Raw genomic sequence first — 18560 nt, 5'->3', positions numbered from 1 at the left:
CTGTCTCTCTTCCTCCCTGCTTCTCACTTCAGAAAAATACCAAAAAAAAAAAAAAAGAGAGAGAGAGCCACATGTGCAATGAGGATATGCAAGCAAAGCAGGACTAGTAACCACACTTGACAGTGCTTCAGAGTGTGGGGCAAAGTGGGCTGTGATCAGGGGACAAGTGGCTGGGCAGTGTGGACCCTGACGAGTGCAGAAGTGTGCTCCATGCATTGCAGAATATGGCCAAGGCCACCATGCTCACGGACACTCTGCCTTCTGTGGGCTGGGGACTACTCTGGTGGGGCCGAGCCCCCCGGGGTCCCACCCGGGGAGGAAAGCTGAGGGAAAGGGAGCCTCCTCGGGGACAGGCTGACTGCCGCTCTCTCCCCTACAGCCTGCTGTTCACCAAGGTGAAGCTGGAGCAGGTGCTGAAAGGCCCAGAGGAAGCCCTCGTGACCTGCAGACAAATGCTGCGGCTGTGGCAGACCCTGTACAACTTCTCCCAGCTGGGGTGAGTGGTTGTCATTGTCCCTTGGGTTTGCCAGAGTTGACAGGCAGTGGTTGCCAGGGCAACCGCCCACTGCACAATGGCCACAGGCCTGGTGGGTAGGGGGAGGGGCGTGATGAGAATGTTTGAATGAGAGTGTGGGACTTACTGCTTCTGGGGTCCTTTACATGTCTGGTCTAATTTTAACCTTGTGACAGTCCTCTGTGAGGTACATAAAGAACTTATTTAGGAGGCTGAAGTTCAGAGGAGTAGAAGGAAGAAAAAGCAGGACTCATTACTGAGCATCTGGGCCAGGTCCTAGGCTTGCTGCTCTGTCTTCCACCTCAGCTGCTTGTATCTTCAGCAGTATCAGATTTTATTCTCACTCCAGTGAGGAAACTGAGACTCAGGGACCTTATATAGTTTGCCAGAGCCACTTGCCTGATAAACAGTGTGCTGGGTCTCCTGAGTCCAGCCTGTGCAGCCTGACACTTCTTTCCTGGTTCTATCTGAAAGCCGGAGGAAGCAGAATTCCAGCAGGGCCCTGCGACATCTCCTTGCTTACCCAGTCTTGACACGTCCTGTCTGCTGCTACAGTCCCCAGCCTGGCTCCGGGTTTTTCCTGGGCCGGAACAGGGTACTTTTTCCAGGCTGAGTCTACAGAAAGTCTTCATTCAAACCCACCGAGATGCTGGGATTCAGTCTGTGGGCCCAAAGTAGAAAAGGGCGTCGTTTCAGGGCCTTGCACTGCCTCTTCCTGGTCCTCTAGACCCCGCCTCCTCCCCTTTCTCTAGGACTGCTGGCTGTGTCACCTCCCTAGGGCCTCAGGGAAACCCAGCTCTAACAGATGTATTTGCATGTTCACAGGGACTGGGAGCCCAGAAGGCTTTTACAGTCCCCCGAGGCGGGTCTGTAACTGTGAAATTTACAGAGAGGTCCCAGGGCAATAACATGGAGTAAAATCCTTCAGCAGGGTAGGGTCAGCCTTCTACTTGCAGGCCTTGGGGCCTGGAAAATTCCAGGGCAGAGCAGGACCCAGGGGTAGAAGCTGCCAGAAGGAGGCTTTGGGGTGAAGGACTTTTCAGAAAAGAAATGGGGAACCACCTGGCTAATGTGAGGTGAAAGCCAGACTCGGGTATGAGGGGGCCCTATGTTGAGGTGCACTTTGCCCTGCAACTTACTGGCTGTGGCCACGTGGGCAGGTGCCCAACCTGGCTCTCCTTGTCCCTGAAGCTGGCAAGGCCCGCCTCTTAGGTGACCGATGCCTGCTCATTCAGGTCTCCAGGCATCTAGGGCCCAGCCTGTGCTCTTCCCTGGGCTGAAAAACCGTGGAGCTGCAGGGGCATTGGGGTTTGCCTTGGAGTCTTTTCAAGTCAACAGTCACACTCATCTGTGACCCGAGAACCTGGTGAAGCTCCTCCCCTGGACACGCCTTCTGGGGAAACTTCAGGGTGGGGTCGGGCTCAGCCAGGCCAGCTACCTGCAGACAAATAGGATCAGAGGACTCAATTCTCTACCCTCCAGGCTTTCCTAAGAATAGGAAACATTCTTTCTCAACCTGGAACCACTGAGCAGGAACTGGAGCTTGTCAAGTCTAATCTGGGGCAGCTAAGGATCAAGACCAGAATCCACAGCCTGAGGGTCTGGCCTACCCTGTCCCCCCTCCTGCTATGCTCCCAGCCCTGCTGTCCACAGGACCCCCTGGGCCCTGCTCAGAGGCCCCTCCAGTCGCCCTGCCTCATGCTTCCGCTCAGCCCTCTCCGTCTGAGTCTTGCTGATTGCTCAACTTCCACGTCTCTTTTCCGCATCTGGCTGTCAGATTCTCCAGGGCTGCAGCAGTGCTGTATATCAGCCTAGAACCAAGTGGCAGAACCCCAAGATGGGCTGTTTCTGGAGACCTAGGAGAGGCCCCTACAGGGGCAGGGAGGGCAGATGGGACATGACGCTGTACCCGGGGATCTGCTCCAAGCCAGCACACTCCGGGCACCTGCCCGTATTATCTCATAGGGTCCTCACAACCTCATGAGATCAATATTTTCATGCTCATTTCAGGATGGGACAACTCCATCTTGAAAACTGCCCTTGAAAGGTGGCTTTGCTGAGGGTCACACAGCTAAGAAGGGGTGACCTCGTGATTTTAACTCAGTGTCTCTGGCACCACACTCAGGTGCCTCCTGGGAGAGGGAAGAGAGTGGGAGAAGACAGGAACCAGCCCTGACGCACTGGGCTTTTATGGGTGGTTCCCTCTAGTACCCGTGAAGATGGCTGTGCATCCCCGGGCCCAAGTTCAGGCCACGTGAGCCTGAGTTAGGGTGGCCAGGGTGGCCCAGCTCTGGCATTCTTTATGGGGCCATCATTTTGGCACCCCTATACAGGGCAGAAACGTCTGGCCCCAGGCTGTGCCTGCCTTCTGTCCCCCTCTTTCTACCTCAGGCCTCCTCTGAGCTTCCCTAGTCAGCAGCTCCAGGGGCCAGGGGCATTGTAGGCTGGGCTGCCTTTCTGAGCTGGGGGCTTCCCCACCCTCCCCCTCTGAGAAAAGAGGAACCTCTCTGGCAGTGTGGGAGCTGCCGGCACCTGGGGAACGGACAGGGGAGGGGAATGGGATCACCGCGCTTGTCTATCGCCACGCCAGGGGCCCCCTCGGCTCCTCTGAGGCCATTCTGGCAACCAGGGTAGAGTGCATGAGGCAGAGAGTGACAGCTGGGCCTTCCTTCCCTGCGAGGTGGGGACAGTGAACTGGGGACACTTCTGGTAGCCTTCAAGAACCAGGCTGTCCTTGAAAGACAGCCCTCAGTACCCATTCTGTGCCTGGCCCTCAGCTAGACATTGTGAAGGCAACAAAAAGTAGAAAGACATGCCCATAGCCTGGGAGAGCTTCGGGCCTGGAAGGGAGTTTCTGAACCTCCGCCTCTGGAGTGTGGGGGTCCCTGCTGAGGGAGAGCAGGGGAGGAAGGCCACTGGGAGGGTCAGGGAGCCACAGAAGGCTTTCTAAACAGATGAGGGACACTGAGGCTGGGTTTTAAAGGATGGGGAGGGGGTTGGGGTGGGCCGAGAGAAACAGCAAGAACATTGTGGTCGGTGGCTTCAGCATTAACAAGGCCACAGTGTAGCCTTGGGCAGTGATTTTCAACCTTTGTTTCTCACGCACTCATAAACTAATTACTAAATAAAAAGGGGCCCTGACCTCTTCTTCTTTAGTAACTAATTTATTTGTGCCATGAGATGAAAATGGTTGTATTTAGTCAGGGGCACTGACCTTAGTAATTAGTGTGTGTTTGTGCCATGAAAAAAGGGGATGAGCCTGACCAGGTGGTGGCGCAGTGGATAGAGCATTGGACTGGGATGCAGAGGACCCAGGTTCGAGACCCCAAGGTCGCCAGCTTGAGCACGGGCTCATCTGGTTTGAGCAAAAGCTCACCAGCTTGGACCCAAGGTCGCTGGCTCCAGCAAGGGGTTACTCGGTCTGCTGAAGGCCCGCGGTCAAGGCACATATGAGAAAGCAATCAATGAACAACTAAAGTGCCACAACGAAAAACTGATGATTGATGCTTCTCATCTCTCTTCGTTCCTGTCTGTCTGTCCCTATCTATCCCTCTCTCTGACTCTCTCTCTGTCTCTGTAAAAAAAAAAAGGGAGGGGTGGTGGAACGTGGTGATATTAGGGACTAGTGAGGAGACTGATGGTCCTATAGACACACAGCAGGTCAGGTCAGTTGAGCCTCTGGGGTGAGCCAGATCCCAGCATCCCAAGCCTGAGCCCTGGCCCTTCCTGCTGCTCTGTCTCCATCCTTCCTACGGGCTGCGGCTTTGGCTCTGTTCTGGCGCCTGAACTTTCAGCCCCAGAGCCTGCCTACCAGGAGGCCCCCTCGTTCCCCCTGTCAGCCCTCCGCCTCACTGGGGCCTGGCCCTCTTGCCTTCCAGAGGCCTGGAGAAGGATGGCAGCCTCGGCGACGGCCTCGCACTGAAGAAGCAGAGTGGCATGCACCTGACTCTGCCCGATGCTCACGATGCGGACTCAGGTAGGAGTGTGCCCTGGGCCGCAGTCCATGTGGGCCCACCGCTCGCTCCCCCAGCCTGAGCATGAATGGGGAGCATGTCATCTTCCGTCCGACATCTGTCAGGGCCCATCATGGCTCTGGGATGAAATGGCTACTGGGCCTGAGGTGGGAACTGGGCGGCTGGAGTAGGCCAAGAAGGGACCCTACCTCCTGGGTAGAGGTGAAGAGAGAGTATCCTGGAGAACCCATTTCCTCTTAGGCTGCAGCTTGAGGTGAAGGTCCGCCATTCTAACATCCTTAGTAGATCAAGTCATGTGGGAAGGAATGAGCTGAGCTTATATTTACCACTCTAAGCCCAAAGCTGACTTTTAACAGAGGGCCTGAATAAAGCTGCACACATTCCTCAAAGACACGAGAAGAATTAGTCACAGGAATGAGAGTGCAAGGGAGTCGTATTTAGTGGCCTTGCTCATTTTTTCCACTCGTGTGGCCACGAACCAAGTTGCCCCTTCGTTGTAAAGTGAAGGCATTGATCCCCGGTGCCAAGCCGGGCACCTGAGTGGAGAGGCGCAGCAAGGAGCGCGGACTGTGCGTGGAGCCGCTGGCTCCAAGGAGAAAATGGCGACGGAGGGCGTAGCGCCCTTGCCACGAAAGAGGGAAGAACCACGAACAGATTGATTAGGATTCCATGTGCATCTGTCGTAGAAAATGAAATTGTCTGTGGTTTGCCCTAGGTCCCCTGAGTTTACTGGAGCCTTTATTGCCTCTGAGAGAAAGTGCTCACATTTCACCTGCATGTGAATTGTAAATGTCAACAGCTCATATATCCCGAACAGGGACCCACGTCACCCAGAACTGACACAGGGAGAGGTTCTCCAGAGGGCACAGGCTCTGACCTGCGCTGCTACCCACGGATCCCTCACAGCGTAACCTCAGATGGGACATGCTGTGGAAGAAGCAATAATGTCCACTTGTGAAAACAGAAAGCCAAAATAGCAAGAGGAAGAAAAGAAAAATCACCCATAATTTTCCCACCCAGTCCTTAATGCAGTGGTTCTCAAACTTTTTGAAGTTGGGCACATTTAAAATCCTACAAATAATTGTAGGCACACTATGTACAAATCTCTGAGAAATATGTTATAATAATTAAGTCAAATATTAAAGAAAAATATATAAAGTTCAAGCGTGCTTTTATGGTAATTAAACAAAATAAATATGACAAAATTAAGTTTATTCTGACATTAAAAGACATTTTTATGTTACATTTTTTGAGTTATGCTTTTTAGAATTCGTAAAAGAGAGGGGTTAAAGAATAAAAGAAAACTACAAAAAAGTTATCTTTTTATATATATAGATACATTCTTAGTAAGATTTATTAAATTCAGCAGATCTGGCGTGAATGTGTTAAGTTTTTTTATTCTTCTGTTTATGAGAAACATGAGCCTGATGTGTCCTAGCAATTTCTTCAATGTTTGGACATATATTTGAAAGGCAAACTCTCATTTCCTCATCAATACATTGAAGAATTCTTCTCTTTTTACTCTTAATTGTTTTGAGTGCAGAAAACCCCCACCATACATATCATCTTAACTTTACACCAAACAAGGGATAGAGGAAACTTGCTTCCAGTCTTTCCGGGGAACATGGGGGATAGTGTGAACAATCCAGCACCACAGCTTAACAGCCTTTTGCAACCTAATCAGGCAAGTGAGGTGGGGGGGTGGGCAGACTGTCAGCTTACAGCCAATTCCCCACACCTCTGTCCCCCAAAAATCTAAACTCCAAAAACCCTGTTGGTTTTTTGGTCCCCAACAGCCACATATTTCTCTGGAATACCATAGGGTGCACCTAGAAATCTTTTAGGGCACACACATTGAAAACCACTGCCTTAATACATGGCCTTTCAGACTTTTCTCTACGCCCAGGTTTCTTTTTTCAAAAAATGTGGTCATGCTGTTTTTCAGCCTGCTTTTGTCACCTAACTCAGTGGTCCCCAACCTTTTTTGGGCCACGGACTGGTTTAATGTCAGAAAGTATTTTCACGGACCGGCCTTTAGGGTGGGACGGATAAATGTATCACATGACCGATACAAGCGTCAAGAGTGAGTCTTAGACAGATGTAACAGAGGGAATCTGGTCATTTTTTAAAAATAAAACACTGTTCAGACTTAAACATAAATAAAACAGAAATAATGTAAGTTATTTATTCTTTCTCTGAGGACTGGTACCAAATGGCCCACGGACCGGTACTGGGGTTGGGGACCACTGACCTAACTGTAGAATCTGGACATCTTTCTGCATCGATGTCCAATTTGTATATTGTCATTTGAATGACTGCATAGTCTTGTATGATTATACCTTCACTTGTTTTTAATCAGTCCCTGTTGGGCATTTTGGTCAACGTCAGGGTTACAGGCAGTAGTAGAAGGAACATTTTCGCTGACATTTGTGACTGTCTTCTTCAGTGAGAGACTCCTGGAAGTGGGCTTGCTGCCGGTTGCCACTTTGAAGCTCCTCTCCCCAGCGTGGGTGAGGGGACGAGATGGGCATTTGGCGGCTACCCGGCCCTGGTTCAGTCTGCCGTCTCTCTCCACGGGGCTGCGCAGTCCTGGCCTCGGGGCCTGTGGTGTGTGGCACTCTGACTCTGCTGCTGAAGTCCTTCCCCTCTTGCTGTGCAGGCTCTCGGCGGGCATCGTCCATCGCAGCCTCCCGGCTAGAGGAGGCCATGTCTGAGCTGACCATGCCCAGCTCTGTTTTGAAGCAGGGCCCCATGCAGCTGTGGACCACGCTGGAACAGATCTGGCTCCAGGCTGGTGAGTCCCTGGCCTCTGTGACACCCACCCACCTACCAACAGGCCGCCCGGCTCAGAGCTGGGTCCTGTCCTGGAGAAGGGAATGTGGGGTGGTGCGGGTCCCTGACAGGGCTCACCTGGGCTTCACTCCTCACGGAAAAGCCTAGCAATCAGGAACCTGCAGCTCCAGTTCCAGCTGTTTCTTCTTTGCTTGGCACAGGAACAAGTCACTTAATCGGTGTGATCGTTGAATTCCTCTCTGCCTAATGGGGACAGCGCCTCCCTTCCTACCCAGGAGAGGCTCTCTGGAGGCAAATACAAATGTGAGAGGATTTGAGGAAAGGCCACCTAGATGGACGGTCTTAGTCTCCACAACAGGCCCCACCCTTCTTCTTGCCCACCCTCTGCTGAGTAAACTCAGTCCGAGGAGCTCACAGAATAGCTAGAGAAGAGGTGAGGTATGGCAGCCCCAGGGAAGGGAGGTCTGCTGGTAGACGTAGACACAGCATGGCACCAGCACCAGGGACTATCCTTGATGCTCAACTAAAGATGCCAAGGAGTGACTCACTGGAATGATTGGAAATTTAACCAGATGGCGGTGTGAGAGGTGGATTAGAGTGAAAAGAGAGTCAAGGCCAGAGATGTGCCCGAGATGAAATGGTGGCAGCCACAGAATAAAGAAGGTAATAGAGTGAGTGGAATGCTAAAGATGTACCAGGCCAACGTGCCTCCTTGTTTGAGATCCGCCCCAGCGAAACTCCTCGCCTGTTTCCCCATGACCCTCCCCTGTGCCCCCCCCCCAAAGCAGTGGTGCTGCTAGCCCCCAGGGGAAGATGGAAAAGAGACCCAAAGTATATAATTAGTTCCGGGGACATCAGGTTTTGCAACTGAGTTAGAATGTGCTTAACCAGAATCTAAGGTTTCCTGCTGCATGGAGTTCACGTGTGGACACATTAGTATGCTGTACACCCCCACTCTCCCACCACAGGTTCCGAATCTGGAAAAATAAAATTTAGACTAAGATTCACATAAAGGCTAGACAGGGAAGCATGTTAATAATGCAAATGTTGCCCCAGTTACTATATCAGTGTCCCTCAGGATGCTAGGGGTGGGTTGGAGCCGTGTTCCATGGTCAGCTTCTTGCATTTTAAGTAGGAAAAAGAATGTTGAAAAATTCAGAGGAATAATAGACAAGGCCTCCTCTTAGGCAAATACTGTCCTGTTTTCTTCTTCTTTTCCCCCCATTTTGTCCTAAGACATGGAGCCGTAACTGCTCTGGAGGGCTACGGTGGGGGCTTCATCAGCTTCAAGAACTGTACCAGTAACACGGTGACCCCATTCCAGAGCTGTGTGTTGCCTACTCTGGAGCTCCCAGAGCCATTTGTTTTAATATTGTGTCTTGTTTACAGTCATCAGCAAAATGAAAATGTTTTTGCACCTTACAAGCCTGCTTACATTGCACAGATATGCTACTTTATGTTAGGTTTATCGGTAACACATTCCAGTAACTCCAAGGAGAGTTAACGTTGTTCCTGAAGTCTGTACTTAGAGGTGGGAATATTGGTATAAGTACATGCCCTTCAATAATTCTCACCTTAGCCTTTCTTTTCTAGGCATTGTCCTAGATATTCAGCCCACAAAGTCTGGGTACTCTGAACATGGTGCCAGGTAAGGGTTGGGCAGTATGGCATTAGGAGACAGGTGTGAGAATGCCTGACCAACCCAAAGTAGCAGTGGCTTTACAAGGTAGATGTTTCACTTTTTCATGTAACAGTTCGGAGATGGCAGCCTGGTCTGGGATGACAGCTCTGCCCTCCTTGTGTCACTCTTCTCCGTGTGATCCAACATGGCTCTCCACCACATTCATACTCCAAGGCATAACTAGGAAAAATAGGAGAAGGGCACATTCCCCCCTTAAGGTCATATCCTGGAATTTGCTCACATCATTTCCCGCTACCACCCACTGGTCAAAGCTCAGTCACTTGACCACATACCTAGTTGCAAAGGACTATGAGAAATATCATTATTCTGGGTGTCCATATGCCCCATTAAAAATCAGGGGGTCTGGGCCCTGGCTGGTTGGCTCAGCGGTAGAGCATTGGCCGGTGTATGGAAGTCCTGGGTTCAATTCCCAGCCAGGGCACACAGGAGAAGCACCCATCTGCTTCTCCACCCTTCCCCCTCTCCTTTTTCTCTATCTCTCTCTTCCCCTCCTACAGCCAAGGCTCCATTGGAGCAAAGTTGGCCCGGGCACTGAGGATGGCTCTATGGCCTCTGCCTCAGGTGCCAGAATGGCTCTGGCTGCAATAGAACAATGCCTCAGATGGGCAGAGCATCGCCCTCTAGTGGCCATGCTGGGTGGATCCCAGTTGGGCGGATGAGAGAGTCTGTCTCTCTGCCTCCCCACTTCTCACTTCAGAAAAATAAAAAATAAAATCAGGGGATCTGTCACTGTGGAAGAAAGAAGGAATAGACTGGTGGACAGCTGCCACAGCCAGAAAGGGAAATGAGAACATGTCCTAGGTCTTCTGTTCTGAACATGGGAGAATTCTGGAACAGTCTGCATTCTCTGAGCCCTCTCCCCTCCCCTGGCCTCCATCATCTCCAGCAAGTGTGCTGAGCACCTACTGAATGAAGGGCTGCCAGGAGCAGATCACCAAGGCAATGACTTCTCCCTGACTACTGCCCTTCCCCCACCTAACCCAAACTAAGAGAACTGACATCTGCACCCCCACCCACCACCTAATGAGTCCACCAGCTGCAGCAATTTTGCAGGAAGGGAAAAATATCCCCCTTTATCATTTTGGAATGAGCTAATTCCCCTAGTTTGGTTCAAGATAAACTGCATCCCAGTCTGTTTTGGCAGTAAGTTCCATCACTAACCCCCCTCTTAGGTTGGGAAATGTTATGTCCTTCCTCTCCCAGCTCCCTTTTTCCTCCCCTCCCCTATTCAAGTGTCTCTCCCATTCTGGTCTGATGTGAGAAATTTCACAGAGGGTTCCCACTGGAGAGATGAATTTCAGGAATGTTGCCTCCTTGGCAGCATGTCTGTGAGGATGGGAGAGGCACTGGGCCCGTAGGTGCTCCAGGACCCTGAGTGTCTAAAGGTGCTTCTCAGGAGAGCAAGACGGTCCCCCTCCCTCTCTCACTGCCGCTCACATCTCCGGAACTAACAGTGTGCTGAAGAGGCAGGATGGAGGGAGAGTACCCTCACCTGGGGGTCCGTGGGCTCACAGGCGTCCATGGGCTTTCCCTGGGGAAGGGGAAGTTGGCCCAAGTCTTAACTCCCAAATGGCAAATTCACTGGTGCCCGCACTCTATAGGTGGCGCTGCAGGTGGAAGCTACCCCCGCTGTTAGCTGGGCAGCCTGGGGACCTGGAGTGGGCAGCCAGGGCTGTGTCTCAAGATCATATTTGTCATAAAATCCCAGTCAAGGAAGAAGCTCTCTTACCCTGTTGTCTCATTTCTGCCCATTCCTTTCCTTATCTTCTTCACTCTCTTCTCCCAGCTCCCACCCCCCACCCCCTCCTGCCTTCTGCGCTTTCTTTCCAAGGCCCCTCCTCCTGTGCTCTGGCTCTGTCTTCCCTCCTCCCTGCCTGCCATTCACTCCTTGCAGGGGCCTGGGTTAGTGAGGAGAGCGCTCCCAGGACAGGAAGTCAGGGCGGAAGTCAGGGAGTTGGCCGCCCAGGGACAGGAGCTAGGACCACGCAGGCTTGATTCCCTTGTGGCTGAGGCACATCATGTCCCTGTCTGGGTCCTAGGGGTGAAGTGTCTCAGACCAACCCCAGAAGTCCCTGTAGACCTTTGGATTCGCTCTGTATCTTCCTGGGCCCTCCCCTCTGGGCTTCTCTTCCATTCCCCCCTTCCTCCCCGCTCCTCTGCTCTGGGTGTCGTTGTGTCCTGAGGGTCTGCTCCATGGGGAGGTGGTTTATTTCCTTTGGGGGCAGTTTTGGTACTCCCCTGGGGCTCAAGCTTAGCTACCAGGGATCCATTTTAGGGCCCAACCTTTACTTCTTTCTCTCCTGCCTTTTGGGTGGGGGGGCTCTACCTTTTTAGCCAGCGCCCCCCTTCTTTCTGAGGTCTCTCAGAGGGTCTCTATCTCACCCGGGAAGGCCCCTAAAAGGCCCTAAGCATGGTCCTGGGCCCTCTCTCATCCAGCTCCTCAGCTCATGCCCAGCCTGAGGGCAAGGCCTTCCCTGTAAAGAGGGTGTGCAAATAGCCCCTGAGGAGTGAGTCCACCCCCCAGCCTTGGGGGGTGAGGCCTGGGCACTGGCAGGAGTGGCAGGCAGACCGGAACCAGCTCTGGGTGCAGGGTTAGAGCAGGATGCCTTAGAAAAAATAATAAAAGGGACTGTTGCAAAGCTCCAGGGAACAGATGTTTTCCATTTGTAGTCTGCTGAGAGAGAGCGCAGAGGGGGGCGGGTGGAGAGAGAAGGAGGGAAGAGGAAGAAAAGCCGAGACAGACAGGCAGGACAGGAGGTCCGGAGCAGGCAGGGAGGAAGATGGGAGAAGTAGGAAACCAGAGAGGGAGAGAGTAGAGGAGCCAAGAGAATCGGAGAGGGCCCCGTGACACTGAGGAGACAGCAAGGCCTCTGTTTCCTGGGGTGATGACCACGACTGAGAATTCAAGGAAAATGCAGTAACAGTGAGTGCTCATCCAGCCCAGGCCAGGAGGGGCCGGGACGGGTGTGGGCACCTAGGGCCGTGGCAGCCAGAGCCGGCTGGTAGAGGGTCAGGGCCGAGGGAGGGCACAGTGCCATCAGCTATCTCTTTGGTAAAACGATTGCCCAGGGACACTGAGTCTCAGATGAAGGGGTGTACTGCAGCCCCCAGACCAGTGAGCCTGTCTGCGCGTCAGGCCCCGCCCCCAGGGCAAGGCCGCCAGCAGCCCTCAGAAGACCTCGATTCTCTGGCTCTGCTCTGTGTCATCTGGTTTCCTGCCTAAGTGGTAGTGAAGTCTTGGAGCAGAGCAGCCCTACCTACTTCTCAGGGCATGTTTTCTGGGGGAAGGCCAGCCTGACAAGGCCCAGGGCCTCCAGAAAGGAGGAAGGTAAAGAGCCTGTCACTGAAATCTGTGGATGTCAAGGCACTGTGAGGAATCCCCAAGGGAGGGACCAAGGGCAGCCTCCAGAGATGAAGCTCAGGAGACCAGGAGGCCAGTTGTAAACAGCTTAATGAGCTGTGCCAAGACCAGGCGGGCAGGTGGACCAGGCCTGGGCACTGAGCTGCTGGAGAAGGTCTCGGCCGGGGAGCCTGGCCGCGGAGCTGAGCTGGCAGTGGAGTGGAGGAAGCCACCCTGAGGGCAGGTGCAGGATGGCTTCCGCACCCCGACACTCACACCACACACTTCCTTCTGCTTCTCCCCTCTAGAATCTTTGTGACCCTAGGGACTTCCGTGCAGTAGAGCCCAGCCCTCCAGGTTAGCACAGCTTCTCTTCTCCTCTCTGCCAGTCCAAGCACCCCTGTGCCTTCAGGCCTCAGCTCAAAGGCTGCCACCCCCAGGAAGACTGCCCTGATCACACCAGCGCAGCAGACCTGACCCCTCTGAGTGCCCACGCAGAGTTGGCACTTGTCACCCCACTGCCCTGGGTCGCTCCAGTCGTTTGGTGGCTCCACTGTTTCTCCACAGGGGAGGACCAGGCACAGCGTCAGTACTCAATACTTGCACATTGGACACCTAGTTATGAAGGCAGGCTGCTCAGAGTGCCAGGCAGCAGCCCCAGCAGGGAACACAGCAGCACAGCCGAGGCTGAGAGAGCCAAACCCCTGCCACTGGGCCAGCCCTCCCTGCAAGGCCCCAGGTTCAGAGCCTGCCGTACCTGGCCTCACCTGTGGTCTCCCTGCGAGGCCCCAGGTTCAGAGCCCACCGTACCTGGCCTCACCTGTGGTCTCCCTGCGAGGCCCCAGGTTCAGAGCCTGCCGTACCTGGCCTCACCTGTGGTTTCTGTCTTGGGAATCCCCAACTCAGGCTGGCTCAGGGAACAAGAACTTGCATTTCTCTTTCTTGCCTTATCATGAAAGTCTGGCTCCTCTGTGTTTAATTAATTCTCTGATTCTCCCAAATTCTCATCTACACTAGGGAAAAAGTACCCTTGCTCAGCAAGCCCTCTGTCGTATTTTAGGATGTGGCAAGCTATTTGATTACACAGCGAGCCTTAGGCAGCATTCCTGCTCTGTACCCAAGTGCTGTGAGCTGCAGTCAAGGCCTCAGTTAGGCCTTCTTCCTGCTTCTTGTTGGAACCGGAAGATGAGATGCCCGAGCCCAGGTTTTCCACCTATTTGGGGAGCTTCCTTTGGGGTATCTGTCATCCAACCCACCCCAGACCCAATCTGAACTCACATAACCTCAGCCCTCGGCCTTCACTAGGAGCAGCTGTTGGCAGAGTCACTAGCCAGGCTCTGCTTGCCCTTCTGCGTTTCCCTCTGTGTGCGGGCAGCAGCCCCAGGAGGGGCAGCCGAGGCCAGGGCTGCAGGAGAGCAGCGCCGAGTGGGTCGTGAGGCTAAGCTGCAATCCCAAAGAGCTGTGTTGCTAGAAGCACCTGCTGTGGGTGGGTACCTGCACAGAGGGTGTGAAATGTGCGTTTATGTGGGCTGGCCTGGGATTGGAGAAACCGCCCCGTTTTCCACTGATCTAGGGAAGAAGGCAGCTGGTTAGGGGCAGACTGTACGTGTGTCCTCTGTTCCTGGGTGCAACAGGAAGTCCTCCGGAGGGAGGCCAGGAGCTGCTGGGGCCAGCCACTGTCTTGCCCCTTCCCACTGAGGACTGGGGTGGAGGCTCAGGAGAGCACCTGCCTCCCTCCCAGACTCGTGGGGATTAAATGAGAGAAGATGCTTCACACAGTTCGGCCGTGGCCCACAGTCAGCTCTCAATCGGTTCAGGCTTTCGGTAGTTATTACTAAGGCTCCTTGGTGGAGCCCGGGTCCGCCCCTTCACAGGTGCTCCCTGGGTCTCTCTTCCTCCCCCAGCCGATCTTCGGCAGGATCACGGGGCTGTCCCTAGGGTTCTGTGCACACTGTCGGCCTCCCTCCCCGGAGACCAAGAGCTGGAGGACAGCCACCACATCTGCCTCCAGCCCTCTGCCCCAGCCACACAATAGACAAGTGACGGTGAGAGGACACTGGAAACGAGTCAGGGTCGCCTGAGCAAACCCTGAGCTGTAGGAGATGCCACTTGGTCCCTACTGCAGGGCTCTGAAATCCGATGGCCCAGTGCAGACCCTGGCTCCTAACTTAATCTCCCTGTGGCCTCAGGCGAGTTCCCTACCCTCTCTGTGCCTCGGTGTTCTCCTCCCTGAAGCGGGGCAATAACAGTGCTTGCTTTGCAGGGCTTTGTGAGAATTGGCTGAGACAGTGTGTGTAGAGCACATAGCACATGCCTGACACAGAGTGAGTGCTCAGAAACCGTCACCTGGTGTTACCCTGCACCCCAGGGCGAGCCTGTTCTGTGTTGTGGCTCATGGAGATAGTTTTCCTCACCCAAGACTGGTTCCCAGGGAGGGAGTGCTGCCTCGGACGTGTCCACCACTCACCTCCTGCTGTCCTCCTTTTGCAGCTGAGCTATTCATGGAGCAGCAGCACCTTAAGGAAGCAGGTTTCTGCATCCAGGAAGCAGCGGGCCTCTTCCCCACCTCGCACTCGGTACTCTACATGCGGGGCCGGCTGGCCGAGGTGAAGGGCAGCTTGGAGGAGGCCAAGCAGCTGTACAAGGAGGCCCTCACGGTGAACCCCGACGGCGTGCGCATCATGCACAGCCTGGTGAGTCGGCCCTGCACCCCCCGAAGGCCTCGGGCCCTCCTCCCCCTCCCCTCCTCCCCCTCCCCTCCTCCATGCCCGCAGGGGCCTTGCTGCCACTGTTCCCTGATGTCTAGGGGATGTGGCTTCCTCCATGCTCTGTGGGGAAAGGCAGTGCTCCTTCCCGCAGAGGCAGTTCCTTTCCCTTCAGTCAGAGCCTGCCCGAGTAGATGAGAGAGTCTGGGAGGATCGTTGATGTTCCTTGTGGCTTCTTGCTGAAGTTTTTGTACGGCAATCTAGCCCAAAGGGCTTTCACTGTTACTCGTCAGATCCTCATCCTAGAAGCTCCAGATACCAAAAGGCTGCTCTGTGGAGGTTCCCGGGCCCTTCCTGCTCATCGGGCAGCCTTTCCCATTTCAGAGGTGGTCCTCGGCAGGGTTCAGGGGATGTCCAGGATGGGCTGTCATTTCAGGTCTGCCCCTAGCACATATTGAGAATGGCCCCTGGAGTCCCCAGTCTTAGGACATGGACTCAGGACTTGGGTGCCCAAGGCTCAGTGGCCTTCCTATGGGATGGTTCAGAGATTGGGACCAAATGCTCGTGCTCCTGTCCAGGCCTTGCCATTGTGTTCCTGGGTGATCATGGGCAGGTCAGCCACCATCTCTGTACCTCGCTTCTACTTGTCTGTGCTGTGGAGATTCTCTTGACAGGTAGGACAGTAGACCCTAGGCGTAATTTTTTCCCCTGCCTTCCTTAGCTGCTTTCGGAGAGCGGTTAGACTAATGCAAGGATCTGAAAGTGTACAGGCCTGCGCGTGCACAGTGATGTAGGAGACCCAGTTAACAAGACGGTCTGCCCCTGCCAGGGTCCAGGTTCCACTTCGTGTCCCCCTTGAGAGCTCTCTGAGGAGAGGGTCACTAACGACTCACTGGAGAACACGGAAGGATCAGGAGGAGGACCGCGTGTGGCGGCAGGGTTATCATGGCCAAATGGGGTGTGTTTGCTCATGAGTAGCAGCTACAAGGAGTTAGATTTCATCTCAGTGTCAGGAAAAGGGGTACAACGCTTAGAAAAGCACAAACTTGGGAATCGAAAGAATAGAAACCACACATGGAGTAGAGCTGGACCAGATCATCTCTATAAGGTCATTTTTAACCCTGAGAGTCCTTGAAAACAGATTAGAATAGCCGTTATTCCTGCCGCCTGATTTCTTAAAGGTTCTCTAGCTCAGGCCCGTGTGGACACTCTGTGTCAGCTGAAGAAAGTCCGCGTGGCCACATCACTCCCCGGCCCACGTCCCCTCGCGGGGCTCCATGTTGCCCTCCATTCTGCTCAGCACATGTTTGTTTTTTCAAGGCACACTCTCCTTCCTCCCACAATTCAGACATGAGCTCCTCTGATAAATGCCTCCCCAGAGGTCACATCCAGGAACTTGATGAGGGAGTGGGAGGGAGCATGTGGGCTGTGTCATTAGGCCGCCAGCCAGGTAGAGATGTCTGCCTTCCACTGCACTCAGGATATGAGCCTGCTGCTGTTCAGTTCCTAAAATCCAACGAAATCCAATAACAAGTACAATTTTGAAGTAACAGTGTACCATTTTTCATTTATGCTTATTATTGTTTGTAGCTATTTCCCTGAAATTGAAGCAGTCTCCTAGGGTGAGTTTCCATGGTAACTGAAGAGCTGTCCAGAGTGGCTCCCTACAGATGTCTCTGAAATGGTCCCTTTCCTCCTCCCGGGGTGCCTTGCCAACGTGATGAAATTGGAGCAAGTTGGAGGCAGGCCTGCCCACTGTTAAAGTTGCAAGCAACCAGAGGAGCCATCAGCTGCAGCGTGGGCAGCCCATCCCCTTTCCACATGCTCTGTTCCTGCCAACATCCTACACATATGCATATGGAATAGCAAATCTCAAGCCTGGGGGAGATTTACTAAGCACTCTTTTCCCAGAGGCTCAGCAACCCTTTGGCATGTTGATCTCCAGTGTTCCCCAATCTAAGTGTCTTTCCTGCACTGGCCTCAGACTCAGGAAACCTGGGACTGAACTCTGGCTCTGGCCCTAATTACCTTGGGTGACTTAGGAAAAGACACACTTAACTGTCCTGATGTCTCCCTTTTTAAATGAGTAATAATCATCATTCCTAGACCAATGTTCTAATCAAATGAGGTGATGCATGTAAAAATGCTTCTAAAAGTCTTCAGTGTGCCTCACCAGGTGGTGGCACAGTGGATAGAGCATTGGACTGGGATATGGAAGACCCAGGTTCTAGACCCTGAGGTCGCCAGCTTGAGTGTGGGCTCATCTGGTTTGAGCAAAAGCTCACCAGCTTGGACCAAAGGTCGCTGGCTCGAGCAAGGGGTTACTTGGTCTGCTGTAGCCCCACAGTCAAGGCACATATGAGAAAGCAGTCAATGAACAACTAAGGTGTCGCAATGAAAAACTGATGATTGATGCTTCTCATCTCTCTCCATTCCTGTCTGTCTGTCCCTATCTATCCCTCTCTCTGATTCTCTCTCTGTCTCTGTAAAAGAAAGAAAGAAAAGTCTGCAGTGCAATAACAAGAGAAGGCAAAGCAGCATGTACGCCATCGCTCTCCAATCCCTCACCCATGACAGACATCACTAATCAATCACAGCACTCTTCCCCACCGAGCACAAATGTGACACTGGGATCTTTTTCACCATGGTACAACATAAAGGGAGCCACTACTTATTGGCCTAAGTCAGCTTGACATTTGTGTATAAGAGTCACTGTAAAAATATTAGAGAATAAGAGCAACACATCAGTTTTCTCAGCCTTTGTGGACTCCAGAGGTGGGTGCATCCCTGGAGAATTATCCTAAGACAGGAACTGGTGTGCCTCCCTGTGGATTCACGAACAGTCAGGTTCCCTGGGAGGATATCCTGGCCTTACCGTGCCACTGTGGCTTTGTGAGGACACTGCCTTTTGTAGGTACTAGAATCCTCTGAGAGCACAGCCACCCACCCACGGCATGGGCTAGAGGAGCTCTGGGTCCCTCATGAGCTCTCTAAGGCTGTGGTTGAATCCCACTCCCTGAGATCTGGAAAGAGGAGGGTGAGGATAGGCCCAGTGAGCCGTGTAGGGGCCAGGCTTGGCCCTGGAGCTCTTAGGGCAGCAGCATCAAACACCAGGAGGCCAGCCTGCAGGCCTCTCCTGTGTTTGTGTACATGGGATAGTGTATTTGGGGACAGGCTGGAGAAAGCCCCTGGGAGTGGAAGGCTATTGCTTTGAGGAGCCAGGGTTCAGGCATTTCTAAGAATCTGAACTTTGGCCCAGAAGCGGGTTGCCTACTGTCCGTGTCCTGCTGCCCTCTTGCCCTGAATGTGACGGAGACCTTTCCATGGCTCTGGCTCCACTCTGGGCTGGGCACGGGTTTTCCCACCCAGATCAGTCAGGAAAGAGACACCTCCTTGGCAGTGCTCTGCCACGGAAGAGCCATTACTGTGCCCACAGCAGTGTCCCAGAGCAGTCTGTGTCCTCGCGCCCTGGGCCCGCAGCTGCCACCTCTGCCAGACTCAAGGATGGCCAGGTGCTTCAGGAGAGTGCCAG

At 53.4% G+C, this 18560-nt stretch overlaps 1 protein-coding gene across 3 annotated transcripts in view; it reads left to right on the top strand.

Annotated features, from left to right (window-relative positions):
- Nucleotides 1-18560, top strand: part of TTC7A (tetratricopeptide repeat domain 7A) — a 145850-nt gene that overhangs the window by 116440 nt on the left and 10850 nt on the right. For 2 of the 3 annotated variants that reach the window (XM_066378326.1, XM_066378325.1), the window contains exons 16-19: nucleotides 380-496; nucleotides 4393-4490; nucleotides 7148-7282; nucleotides 14814-15016. In XM_066378326.1, coding sequence (XP_066234423.1) covers nucleotides 380-496; nucleotides 4393-4490; nucleotides 7148-7282; nucleotides 14814-15016 — 553 coding nt within the window. Of the gene's footprint in view, nucleotides 1-379; nucleotides 497-4392; nucleotides 4491-5203; nucleotides 5605-7147; nucleotides 7283-14813; nucleotides 15017-18560 lie in introns of those variants that run through there. The other variant, XM_066378327.1, reaches the window with a different exon arrangement.

The sequence above is a fragment of the Saccopteryx leptura genome, chromosome 3 (assembly GCF_036850995.1).
Source record: "Saccopteryx leptura isolate mSacLep1 chromosome 3, mSacLep1_pri_phased_curated, whole genome shotgun sequence".
Classification (NCBI taxonomy): Eukaryota; Metazoa; Chordata; class Mammalia; order Chiroptera; family Emballonuridae; genus Saccopteryx; species Saccopteryx leptura.
This window is presented reverse-complemented; position numbering and strand designations above follow the sequence as displayed.